Source organism: Anthonomus grandis, chromosome 2 (genome assembly GCF_022605725.1).
Source record: "Anthonomus grandis grandis chromosome 2, icAntGran1.3, whole genome shotgun sequence".
Lineage (NCBI taxonomy): Eukaryota > Metazoa > Arthropoda > Insecta > Coleoptera > Curculionidae > Anthonomus > Anthonomus grandis.
Window position 1 is genome coordinate 41234191 of NC_065547.1, and position 13303 is coordinate 41247493.

Genomic DNA, 13303 nt, shown 5'->3' on the forward strand with positions numbered 1-13303 from the left:
AATAAACCCATTTTTAGTTAACACTTTAATTATTAAAAAAAGGTATATGTAAGATGATTGGCATAATATAACGCCTTTGATGTCGCAATTTTTTTTACATTGAGGCTTTGTCGCAATATCAACCGCATGATAATTAATACGGACAGCGTATGATCATATTATTAGCCTAATTAATTCTGATTTATTAAACGTTTTATTGGGAAAGGATTTACGGGTTTTATTGCAATACATAAATATGGAAAAATTTAATAATGGGATTAACTAAGTGGTACTGAACCAGTGCAGTTGCTCTTACAGGTAAGGTTTTATGTTTAGGACTGCCCGGATTTAATGAAATTTATTTACTAATGAGTTAAAACAACTTTACCAGTTTTCACGTCATTCTTAATTGTGTTTTTTGTTGACCAAGTGATCTTATATTGTACAAAATTTAGTATCCGCTTGTGAAATTTTATTTTGCATAAGGTTATAAGTCATTATTGATTATAGTCATAAAGTGTGTGGTGCTTTAAGTGAATTTTTGTTGTAGTGAAAAACGCAATAAAAACTTTTAGTTGTATGAGCAGTACATAGACAGTTTGTATGTTAAATAATTACTAGGTAGGTTAAGTAACTTCCTCATTTTATGAAGGCCATTTGACATACCCATTATTTAATTTTAATCTCGGTAATAATTTTACAATTTATATATATATAAAATCAGTGGCGGCATTTGAGTATTCGAACAGGGGCAGGGTAATTTAAGGTCAGCACTCATATTTAGGTTTCTAATATTAACATTTTAATCTGGCTTAAATCCATTTACAATAAACATATAACAAACAATTACAAAGTGTACTTGAGAGGTACAGTAGAAATAACGGAAGATTGTCGCTTCCGCTTTGTTAATTGGAATTACCTTTGATGATTTTATTTGATCAGGAAAGATACCTTCAGAAAATTAGCAGTTTATGAGACTGGTCAAAACCTCAATCACCGTAAACGGCATCTATCCTAGTAATTTTTCTGTAATTTGATCCAAACTAGAAGAAGATTTTTTTTATGTTTTTAATTATTTTAATTACTTCTTCAGGAGCAGCCGGTTTAAAGAAGAAACTATTAAGGGGCTGTTACTTTCACATACTTTATTTTGTTGAGGTTTAGCGGACAGGTGTTTTGTGGTGGGTTCAGCCAAGTCCAGGGTCTGATAATACCATATTATCAACTTTGACTTGCAGGCTTTTATTTGATTTAACTTTGATTTAACAGTCCTGGGGTCACTCTTATTTTTGATCTATATAAGCCACCTTACGAGAATTTTACCTGAAATGAATTGTTCTATTATTTGTTACGCTGATGATACAGTAATTCTAGTAAAAGCAAAATCATGGTCAGAAGCGCAAAAGCTAGCTGAAAAATATATCACATTATAATTAAACTTTGGACGGATCAGCATCTTCTAACTCTAAATAGTGATAAAACCCACTTTACAAATTTCTCGATTTATAACAGTAATCAACAAGAAAAACCTGTGGAACTAACAGTACATACTTATCCTTGTTTTGCAAATCAGATTGAAAATTGTAGTTGTGATTCTAAGATTTCTTCACAAGTTTCGTACACAAAATACCTCGGCGTTTATATTGATAGACATTTAAGATACAATATGCACATTGATTACATAACTAAAAAGATAAGAAAAACAATTTGTACGTTTTATCAACTACGCGAATTTATGCCTCGTAAGTTGTTGTGGTCTATCAGGCTCGGGTTGAATCCATTCTAAATTATGGTATAAGAATTTGGGGTAGTGCGTGTAGCACAATGTTAACAAACCTAGTTATCACTCAAAAATATATACTAAAAATAATAAATAAAATACCAAAAAGATACCCAACAGTTAATTTGTTTTTGAAAGTAAGAGAACTTTACCTGAAGAGCACCTTTAACTTCATGAAGAATAATAACATTTATAAGATTCTACCCCAGCGCCTTAATATTACTAGATCTGTCACGAGAGAACTTGTTTTTTTGACTAAGGTAGATTTTACAATTTGTCAATGTCATATTTCTTATGTAGGGCCAAGAATCTTTAATTTTATACCACACCCTTTTAAGGCTATAAGAAAAAAACTGCTTCATATACACATAAGCGAATGGATCAGGTGTAACTATGCAAATGTTTTGTTAAAGCTACCTATTCTAATGTAAGAAAGTTATAATTGCAAAGTAAAGTAAGTATAAGTAAAGAAATGTTATAATTGCAGGTATATTTGCAAATATAATTTATTGATAGAATAGAAGAATGAAGTAATTAAAATATTACTTTTACAAATTTAATCTAAGTTAATTTAATTTAGTTTTTATAACAAGCTCTCAAATTTATTGTTAAATTCTGAAATACTGTGTCCCGACAAGTCACTTGTGACTTAGGGCACAAACACTAACTTTGTAACAATACTGTACAATTTTAAGTAATATATTTGAACTTTGCGACCAGCAATGTTATTTACAATGGTCCAAGTTTTACGTTTAGAGTTTCTTGAATTCAATATTTCATTTGAATAAAATTTATTTTTGACTGTCAATATAACTGATTTTAAAATTGCATTATATTTCTTAACATATAGGAGAAAATTTCTATTTTCAGTAAACTTTGCAAGATACGAAAGACATTTTTTATTTATGCAGGATACTCTTATTGTGGAGTAATAAATTGTTTACGTTTTTTAGTAATTCTTTTGTAGGGAAATGACTCTAAAAGTATAATTAATATTGTTAAGAAAATTGTTAAATTTTTCATTAACGGAATAAGTTGTGTTTTGAATATCACACCATGACCAGGAATTTAGTTTATTGACAATTTTTTTTATATTTTTCTTTGAAAATATTAAAATAAACTTTCAGATACTGCTGTTTAGAATTTACTAGTGGAACACATAAGTTTAAAGTCCCCAGAAGTGCTTCATGATCGCTAAGTCCAGAATTAAATATATTTAAATGTACATTGTCTTTGCTAAAATTTGAACTAAAATAATTAATAGCTGTTGACTTAAATTAAACGCCAAAAATATACACTTTCAGTTATCAAATTGTAGTGAATTCTGTCAGCTGTCTATATTGAAGTACCCTACTAGCACTATTTTACAGTTCTTAGATAACATACTGAGGACCTGGAGAAGTTTGTCAAAAAATACATCTACATTACCCAAAGGAGATCTATATATATTTAGAAGGTACAAATCAGTCGGTTTCAGCAGGGAAACACACCAACGCAAAGTCTTTTTCTTCGTTTAAGTAGTCATATCTATCGATCTTTGAGCATTTCACACCATCCTTAGCTAAAATCGCAGATCTACCACGTCTGAAATTAGCTCTGGTATAACAAGAGATTACACTATATCCCTCAAATACAATATCTTCCTCATGGGTGACGTGATGCTCTGTTAACTCTTAGCGGAGCCAAATTTAGTTGGTAAAAAAATACCTAGTGGAGCCAAAATATTTTTTTATGAATTTTTATATTTTTTGTAAAATTGTAGTAATTTAATACATTAATAATAATAATAAAAAAATGAAAATCTGCCAATCAGTTTTTTGTTAAATTTGAATAATTCGGTGGATCATATTGTGGACCAAAATAAAAAAACTAAGAGTAAGATAACAAATTTATTTAAAAACTCATACAAACCTGTGTACTAAAAATTACGTTGCATGATAACTTTGGAAACACTCTTTACGTTTTCCCAAGCACAAAGGGACTTTACATATGGAACATACCCAATCCGTCCTTACTGGGTTAGCCTTAGTGCTACAAAGCGCGCATCTTGTTCTGGTACTCCTTGTAGGTTGATGAGCAGATGACTGCTGTCTTATCTATAAGCGTACGTAAGGTTTGTATTTTTTTATTTCAACATCTGATGGTGCAACCAAATTTCTCTTTCGATTTACAAGCGTTTCTGAGATTAAACAGTTTATGACACTTCGTCTAAAATCTTTAGCAGACATTTTTGGTAACTCCAACCTATTATAAATAATATTGGAATTTACAATTGGTGCATCTAATAAGTAAAAAAATATTCGATGCCACCACTTTTTACTGCGACGGTCAATATTGTAGTTAGAAAGTCTTTGGTCAAATATGTCGACTCCATTCATATTAGAATTGTAATCGATTATAGATTGAGGACATGGAATTTCAGTAATTTGTCCACTTTTTTCTTTTCTTTTTACTGTTCCTACATCTTCTGGCTGATGAAAATTTGATAACATGTGAACACATCGACGGTCTTTCCATTTTGCAGCTAACAATCCGGTACTGCTTGTAAACCATTGCACATCACCGCGTTTCAAATTCTTGTCTGGTTTCCAACAGCATGAATTTTTCTTTCTTTCAATTGTTGAAATAGATCGACGCTAGTAAAAAAATTATCAACATATAACACATGGTCTTTATTTTCTAAGTGTTTTATCAAATTTGTAACGACTCTTGAACCAAGGCACTTTTCTATCTCACCAGTAGGTGATTTTCCAGTGTACAAATCAAATTTTAGGCAATAACCAGATTTATCAGCTAACATCCACATCTTATACCCCCTTTTGATTGTTTTTTTGGCATGTACTGCTTAAGGCTACTACGCTTAAATTTAATAATTGACTTATCAACTACAACTACTTGATTAGGAATTAGGCATTTTTCAAAGTTATGAGTCAACAGTTCTAGCATAGGGCGAATTTTATAGAGCTTATCATAGTCTGGGGAAGATTTTGGAGGCATTAGAGAAATATTATTCAGATGGAGATGACTCAAGAGCCATCCAAATCTTTTTTGGGTCATTACTGAGCTGATAAAAGCATCATGCAATTCGGGAGCAGTTGACCAATAATCCTTATAGCTGGGACTACGTTTGATACCCATTAACAAATTTATGCCCAGAAAAGCATTAATTTCACACTTGAAAGTTTTTCCTGCTCGGCATAAAGATTTGTTTGAAACACTAAAGTATCAATAAATTCCTTAGTTATAAACAGTTTAAAAATCATATACGGTGTTGGATCATTAATGTCTTTGATAAACTGAGGAATTCCAGAAGGTTCGGTAAATTGAGGAAGAGGATCAGTTCTATGAACATTAGACCAAACATGAATTTTACCTTTTGGCCACTGTTGTTGTAGTTCGGAAAGGGGAATATTATCACTTGGATCTTCCTCCTCAGAAACCGGCAGATCTTCTTCCATATCTGTAATAACTGTAGGAACTAAAGTTTCGTCCTCTATATTGGAGGAGTTCATATCAATTTCTGACTCAGACCCCGAAGGCAGTGTATCGACATAAAATGTGTCGATTTGTGTGTTGACTTCATCGTAAGTCAAACCTCCTACCGTCTTAAATGGCAATGGCTCCATACCTGCAAGAAAATATTGTATAGGTATTTTATAATTAGTGAAACTCAATATTCTAAGTGGAGCGGTGGTAGTAAAAAAGGACTACATAAAAACAATGTTTTTTTTTCAACATACTAATAAATATATGTAAATTAGATATCTATACTTACTGGAATGATGTAAGCTATCACTTTTTGCAGAATCTAATAGTATTTATCAATTTAGACACACATAACTAACTTTTGTTTATTTCAACCTCAAATTTAATTCGTAACAGGTGTTTCATCAATGCTGTTATCCACTGAATAAGAAATCTAACCGCCAAAGTTAAATAAAAAAACGTTAAAATGTCCACGGGGCGAGCTTCAATAGGTGGTTTAAATTTTGTGCTTCGGCAGCGCATTGCAAAGCAACATCAAAATATGGTCTATTTTTTGAACCACCGAGCCTTTAAACCATTAGTCAGGGTGGTTTTCGACCATAAATACTTAAAAAGTTAAACACATAATGTCGGGAGAATTTAAGCAATCACTGACAGATATAGAGAATTCTGTAATCTTATTTCTTATGCTACAAATATTAAATGATAAAATTCTTAAGGCAGACTTATCGTTTTTTGAATCTAAATGTTTGCACTGGGAGGTATTCCTTGGGATAAAATTTAAATATAAAAAGTAAAATAGGGCCCAAAATGAAGCACTGCCGCCCATCGGTTTTTATTTCTTGTTTAATGGACACTATTTTTACGTTTCACGCTCTGATACCTATCTGTTAAATAAGATTTCAGAAGTCAATGGTATTACAATTAAAACTGATCGATGTTTCCCAAAAGGGAACCTATGGTCGACACAGTCAAAAGCCTTGCTAGAATCACAAAACAAGATTGTGACATTGTAGCACTGTTCATTGAAAGCATTCCATTAATCGAATTGAGAATACTGAGGGTTTTAGTATTTAAATTAAATGAATTATTTTGCACTTATTTTATGCAAGAAATGTGGACCCATGTGATTAGGACAAATGTGTTTCATTCTATGGAAAATACTTATACATGTTACAAAAGAAAAATATGTCGGTTTAGCTTTCAAGCCACCCAATCAATATACAAATTGATTTTGTATTTTGATTGGGTGCCTTTGGATCGATAATTATATTAGGGAATTTAGTTTGGCAGAGATGGTCTTGATACTTATCAAAAAAATAAAATTGTACGTCCCAAAAGGATCCATTGGTTGAACTGTGTCGAAAGTCTTGGTGAGATCATAAAATCATCATATCATATTTAATTAAAATCTGTTATTTTAAGAAGTATAGTTTGTACAAATTTGGTGATGAATAAAAAAGTATTTAATTTAAAAGATATCACTCATTAATTTGAAAATAAGCAGTGTGCTCTTATTTTTTCCAAAATTCAAACTGAGATCCATTAAGCAAGAATCAAAATGCTGCACAATTAACCAGACAAATTGGCTTGTAATTTTCTGCATTATCAGGGTCTTCTTCCTTGAATAGGGGTGCAACAAGAGCTTCCATATTGTCTCTCTCTTATCTTTCTTTCAGAATTATTAAAAAATATAATAATATCTTGCATGCTAAAGCTTTTATATATAAGCTTTTTTAACCTTACCAAGCCGCCACTGTTAAATCAGTACACATATATTAATTATTAAATTATTTCATATTTATTTTAAAAGTAAAAAAAATACTTGTAATCTTATAAAAACCCATTTCACACAACCATTCCAGGAAACCCCTGTTTACTTAAAAAATAAATAAATAAAGACCGAGGTAGGGGGCTTACACAATGGTTAAGCGACTTTTCACATTCGGTTTTTAGTTGTTCAACTGCACAGGTAAGAATGTCCGATGCAAAGATAAATAATTAACTCTAAAGCATCATGACCTTAAGTTTGTCATCAATGATGTCTCTTAATCAAAACGGAACAATTTTTTGTTGCAGAACCAGTTAAGCGGAAAATTTCCTACCCAAACCATAAAATTAATACTTGGTGTTTTATTGACAATAGGTTTTGATTTTTAATAACAATAATAAGTTGAAGGTGAATAGTTTTTTTTACTGGCAAAAGTGTAATAATTGATTTAACCTTCCAGATCTCATCTCTTTAATCTGGCAAATTTATAATCAAGTGAATAACTTCTCATTAACCAATTAGTTCATAGAAATCAGTAAACTATAGTCCAAATTCTTTACGCAGATATCGTATATCAAAGATCATAGCGTAACATTAATATTATCATAACAAACGTTATATAAACGGTATTTAGTGTACTATTTTATATTGTCTTTATATTGCCAACCTGCCCTATCCTTATAAGGCATGCAAAAAAAAGTATATATAATAGCCTAGTTTAATAATTATATTGTATATTACAGATCGACCACTCAATTGACGTCAAATATTTGCGATTAGATAAACGGAGGACCCTTCAGTTTTTAAGTTTTTTGTTCTAAATCAACGGCGATAAAATCTGTTAATTCAATATAAAGAAGTGTTATAATGGTTTAGTTTTTTTGGAGCGTAATTGAGGATTTATTGAGGATGGATGAGAAGAAGGACAAGAGTATTTTAGAACCTATTTTTTATGGGTAAGTCATCTATACTTTTGATTAGATTATAGTTTATCTGAGATTTTTATGAAATAATAAACTATTATAGTAAATTAAATATTTTTATTGCGTCAACAGATGACATAGTTTGCAAAAACTATGATCAAAGCACTTAGAATCATATCAGATTAATTAGGTGATTAATGTATATTAAAGCATTGCAGCAGTAAAATTTACTTTTTGCGTATTAGTGAAATTATAACGTGAGTTTTTTTTGTAGATATTCTGTAAATTATACTCATAAAAACTGAATTTATAGATCTTCCTATTATTAGACTGTTGATGAGTTTTTCACGCTTATAATAAGTGGATTTTAGGAAAAGTATATGAGGAATTTACTTTCATTTTATTGTTAACATAAAATACTAGTTTTATTTTATTGTTGGGAATTCTGACCACTGATTTGGTTAACGTCAGACTTTATAGACAAAAAAAATAATACCAAACTTTGACATTTAAAACTATGAATCAATATGCCATTAAAATTAGAAAAAGAATTACACATCCTTGTAAATTAAAATTAGCACAATCAAACTTAAAAAGAATCAAACTTGAAAATTACTGAAGGACTTTTTACAGAAGTGCTTGTACCCGAATAAGATGGCAAATTCAGAGTTTTGTCGAAATTCTGTGTGTAACACAATCAGTTATAAAAGTTTTATCCAGAATATAATTTAATCCATATTAGGTAGCACTATGTAAAAATATACTTATGAAGGCAAATAAAACCAATAATCATTGCAAGTATTTTAAATTAATTAAATTAATAAACACGTCTCTGCCCTTTGAAAGCATCCAATCTTTAATTTTAGGTTTGAGTTTTTTTAAGTTGTTTTTGGATATGCTGAGGTATTTCGTCTGATAAGCATGTGTGGATATTTTCGAAAATTCGTAAACATGTATAACTGGTGCAGATCTAAGGTTTTGTATGTTATTTTATCCTTTTTTCTTAATAATTTTTAAGAACCATTTTTGCATAGTCTATAGTTTCTATTTTTTAAATGATTTTCGCAAAGACCCCTCCCTAACCTAGAATACCATATGCTAAATGACTTTGATCCGAGGATAAGTAAAAAATTTTTAGTTGTTTTAAATTTATCAATTCTTTGAGGTAAATCAATTTTGTAAGAATTTTCTGAACAAATTCATTAATATGTAAGTCCATCTTGCTAAATTGTCAATTTTAATTCCAAGATATTTGAGAGGTAACATTTCAGGAATTTCTGATTTGGCACTTTTAAATTAAAGTTTTGGAAGAAAATTCTTATAAGCTGCAAATGACATATACTCGTATAATATTAAAACCACTTGCTTTACGAAGTATTGCCATGTCATTCCAAAAACTTGTTTCTTTTGCTTCTGAAATAATTGGCCTCTATGGTAACACATTGCTTCCTGTTTGATAAACAACTATTTAATAAATCGAATAAATTACCGTTTATTAAGAAGTTGGAAAACTGTATCAAACGCTTTGGAAAAATCTGCAGGCATAGGCAAACTTCGGTATTGTACATAGCATCAGATAATATATGAGATATGAAAAATTTAATTGCATCCTTTGTGGGTCTTTCCTCTCTAAACTCAAATTGTAAATCACAATGGATGTTATATTTCGTTAAAAAACTAACAATTCTTTTTATTACTTTTACAATTTTTGAAAAAATTGATAAAAGAGGGATGGGTCTATAATTCGACACTATTTGCTTGTCACCACTCTTATATAATGTTTTAATAATTTTATCTCACTTAGGCAATTCCTAAAGTAACCTGTATCAATTAGTATTTTGTTGATTATTGAGCAAAGGACGAGAGAAATTCCTTTTGATATTTATTTTAAACTTTCTTTTAGCTCTGTTTTAGACGCTTCTTATATTATCCCACCTAAGCAGATTCTTTATTTTAAGTTGCTCAATACGTAGTTTTATCAAGTTCTAATAAGAAAACATGGTTTAAAATCATGAAATTTGCCAAGGGCGGCCATTCAATTCCAATCATTATCATCATAGCCTGGATTTTTTTTGGCAACATTTTGTCTCAGGTCACTATAAAAATTATTAAACTCGTTTGAGATATCATTATTTCTTACTTCTGCTTTTACTCAATATAATCATTTATTATATTGTAGCATTTTTCCCGTTCGTTACGTGTGAATGAAAACAATCGAAAACAGTCAACTAATATATTTACGCACTTCACTACGAAAACTCATGACTATTAAAGATATCTATTTTTACTCTATTTACTTACAACTATTTAAATTTCGCGCCGATATTCCGAACTTTACTTCTCAGAACTGACAACTATCTGCAATAGTAAAGTCTTGGTTTGGTTTGGTTTGGGGTTTTAATGGCTTCTGCTACGAGGCAATCTGCCAGCACGATTTGGAGATTCGGGAAAACTGTCGGGTATGTACCCGAATCGATATTTTCACAATTTTTAATACTGTAATGCACGGTGACGCCTCCCCTACGATGCATCCGGCCTGGTTACCGGCGTGAATAGGTTCAGCTACCACTGGCAAAGGGCAAGGGCAGGAAAGGGTCTAGGAAGGGTTCCAAAGGATAGGAAGGAAAAGAACGACCACGTATTGACTGGGTGCAGGATGATGCGGAAGTGGGCTTGATACTTTCACTAAATTTACTTCTTAAAGGCACGTTATATCCAACGGCAAGAGGGTTTAGGAAAGGAATCCGAAGGATAGGAAAGGAATAGAGCGACCACGTGTTGACTGGGTGAAGGATGACGCGGTAGTAAAGTCTTATATATTCGGCAGAACGCTGTTCCCGAAGATTCTCGCTAACCTTCGAGATGCCGTGCGGTGTACCACTTGTGTTATTCTGTCAGAGCTGGTTTCTCACAGAATTGAATTTATTTATACTGAACTTATTTTAGCAATAAAATAAAATTATAATACGATCATATGCACAGTTTTACAAATAGTATGACACGTCCTTTTTCTTTGACTTAAGGGCTTATTGTCCTTGTCTGTCAAATCAATAGGTTTAGTAAAAAACTAATTATTTCCTAATATTTACTGCCATATTAAATTAACAAAGCGCAATTATCTACCATCTATTAGACCAATTATTTAAAAAAAGAAAAAAAACTTACAGATGTAAACTATTCCTAACCATAATAAATAAAATAAATCACACACAGAACCAAATTTTTGACATTATTTTTTTTCTTTAAAAAATAGAATAAAAGAAAGTAATAGAAAAGAAAATAATAGACAAGTAAACCTTGTTGAAATAAACAATTTGCTAATTTCTCTCTTAAAATTTTTTTGATTTATTATTTGTTTTAGTTCAAGTGTTAATTTATTAAAAACTACCTATCCAGCGTAACAACAGCTTTGTTGTCCAATAACTCTATAATCTGTCTGCTTGTTATAATAATATTTCTGTTGAGCTTGGTTTTGAGTTGAATATTGTCCTATGAGTCTATTTCTTATTACTTCAATAAGTAATAAAAGTAGGTGTGTATGTTGAATAAATTATGTTGAGGAAAATCGTGAATTTAAGTTAAAAATGAGTTTAATTACTCTCTTCTAAGGATTTTCCAGTGAATTTATGTGCTCAATATAGGTGTCCCCCTATTCTATTGTACCATATTCCAGCAACGACTATACCAGATCAATTATACAATATGATATTTAATTTAATATGTTTGAATAAAAATATTTATAGATAATCATAGCGGGAGAAATGTTGTAGATCAGTAAGTTTTGTATTTAAAAATGGACAATGACAATCGTTAAAAATTGCATTTAAAATCTGGACAAATCGTTATCTCTGTTATTAATACATTATTTCTTCCAGGCAGTTGACGTAAGTAATTATATCTCTTCCATACATATATTTCTTGGACATATTTTCTATTGAGTGAAAATGGTAGAACGTTAAAAAAGAATAAGAAATGGATTTAACTGCCTGGAAGAAATACTGCAGGCAAAAACCATGGCATTAAATGCTTAAGTGACGAAATCGCTTGAATTGCCTGGGAGCATTAATGAAATTACTATTGAAGACTGCCTTCGGAGTGTCAATGTTTTGATCAAAAGGCTTTTCTATTACTAAAACTTTAAGAATCTTCAAGATATTCTTTGCTGAAAATTCTCACGTTGTGTTAGTTGGTTTTCTTCTTTTTTTTCTCTCTCTTTCGTGTTTTTCCTATTTGCATTTCTTAATGGCTACAAAAATGCATAAGCCTTTTTTGGGATGATGGGGTTTGATGTTTCACGAGTTGGGAATCATGCTGTCCTCAAATATGAAATTGCATGGATGCATAGTCCTGGATAAAAAAACACACTAAAAAATAACTGTAAGAAGTAAACAAAACGAACTATGGAACAAAGTCCATTATATACTCTCTCCAGAGTGTTTTAGGTTATTTTAACAATTAAGTATTAATACTTCCAGTTTTGGTGACACTTGTTTTGTCCTCTTTCCTGATGTCAGGGATTCTGTTTATTTCTTTCTCTTTCGTGCTTTTCTTAATAAATAAAACTCCCAGTATATTTAGACAAAAAAAAATAAGGAATTTATTTGTTAAGTCTTAAAAATTTATTAATTCTTTTGCTGCATATGTAAAAATGCATTAAAATAATAGACGCCATACAACGTTCATATGGCAGACATTCAAATTAAAAAAAAAATTATATTTGCGGAATTTGCAACATACTTAAAAAATATAATTTATGGACATTTAAGTACGTATTATTACCTCTGTTCAGTTATACCAACTATAACTCGTAAAATTTATGTTCACCTTACTTTATTACTGCAATAACAATGGCATTTACTTGTAAATGGGAAAATTAACTTTTCTTTACAATTTAGCAGGAATACACTTAATTAAGCCTCTGGTTTATCACTATTTGTCTCTCGATCGTAAACACTTATGATTTTGGTCCTACCTAATTGTAGTATATTAACAAGGGCACAGACCGATACTGGAATCTTTTTATGTGATAACCACAACTGTATCTTATTTGTGCAGTGAACCCTAATGAAAAGTTATACGTGTTTATCAGAATATTTTTTTATGTCTTGTGCGGTATTAAAATAATGTGTTATTTAGCTTTAAAGATAAATTTCTCGCGAATTATATTGTGTATTAATTTTTTTTTTGTTTGCTATTAACAATTACATTTTGCTGCTTAAATAAAAATGAGCGACGATGAAAAGGCACCCCTGTTAAGAAAAACCTTTTATTTCAAATCTGAGTAAGTTGGTTTTTGCATATATTAATATTATTATAAATAGAAAATATGTTACAAATCGTTTGTATAAACGTGATATCTTAATA

General features: G+C 30.5%; 1 protein-coding gene across 4 annotated transcripts in view; it reads left to right on the forward strand.

Moving 5' to 3' along the window:
* The first annotated feature begins 276 nt into the window (after nucleotides 1-276).
* The window catches only part of LOC126748166 (prestin-like), a 32157-nt gene continuing 19130 nt past the window's right edge, over nucleotides 277-13303 (forward strand). Inside the window, exons 1-2 of one of the 4 annotated variants that reach the window (XM_050457231.1) lie at nucleotides 277-297; nucleotides 7760-7972. In XM_050457231.1, the coding sequence (XP_050313188.1) occupies nucleotides 7926-7972 (47 nt within the window). In that variant the 5' untranslated portion in view covers nucleotides 277-297; nucleotides 7760-7925. Of the gene's footprint in view, nucleotides 298-459; nucleotides 601-7759; nucleotides 7973-13042; nucleotides 13221-13303 lie in introns of those variants that run through there. The other 3 variants (XM_050457224.1, XM_050457214.1, XM_050457207.1) reach the window with 3 other exon arrangements.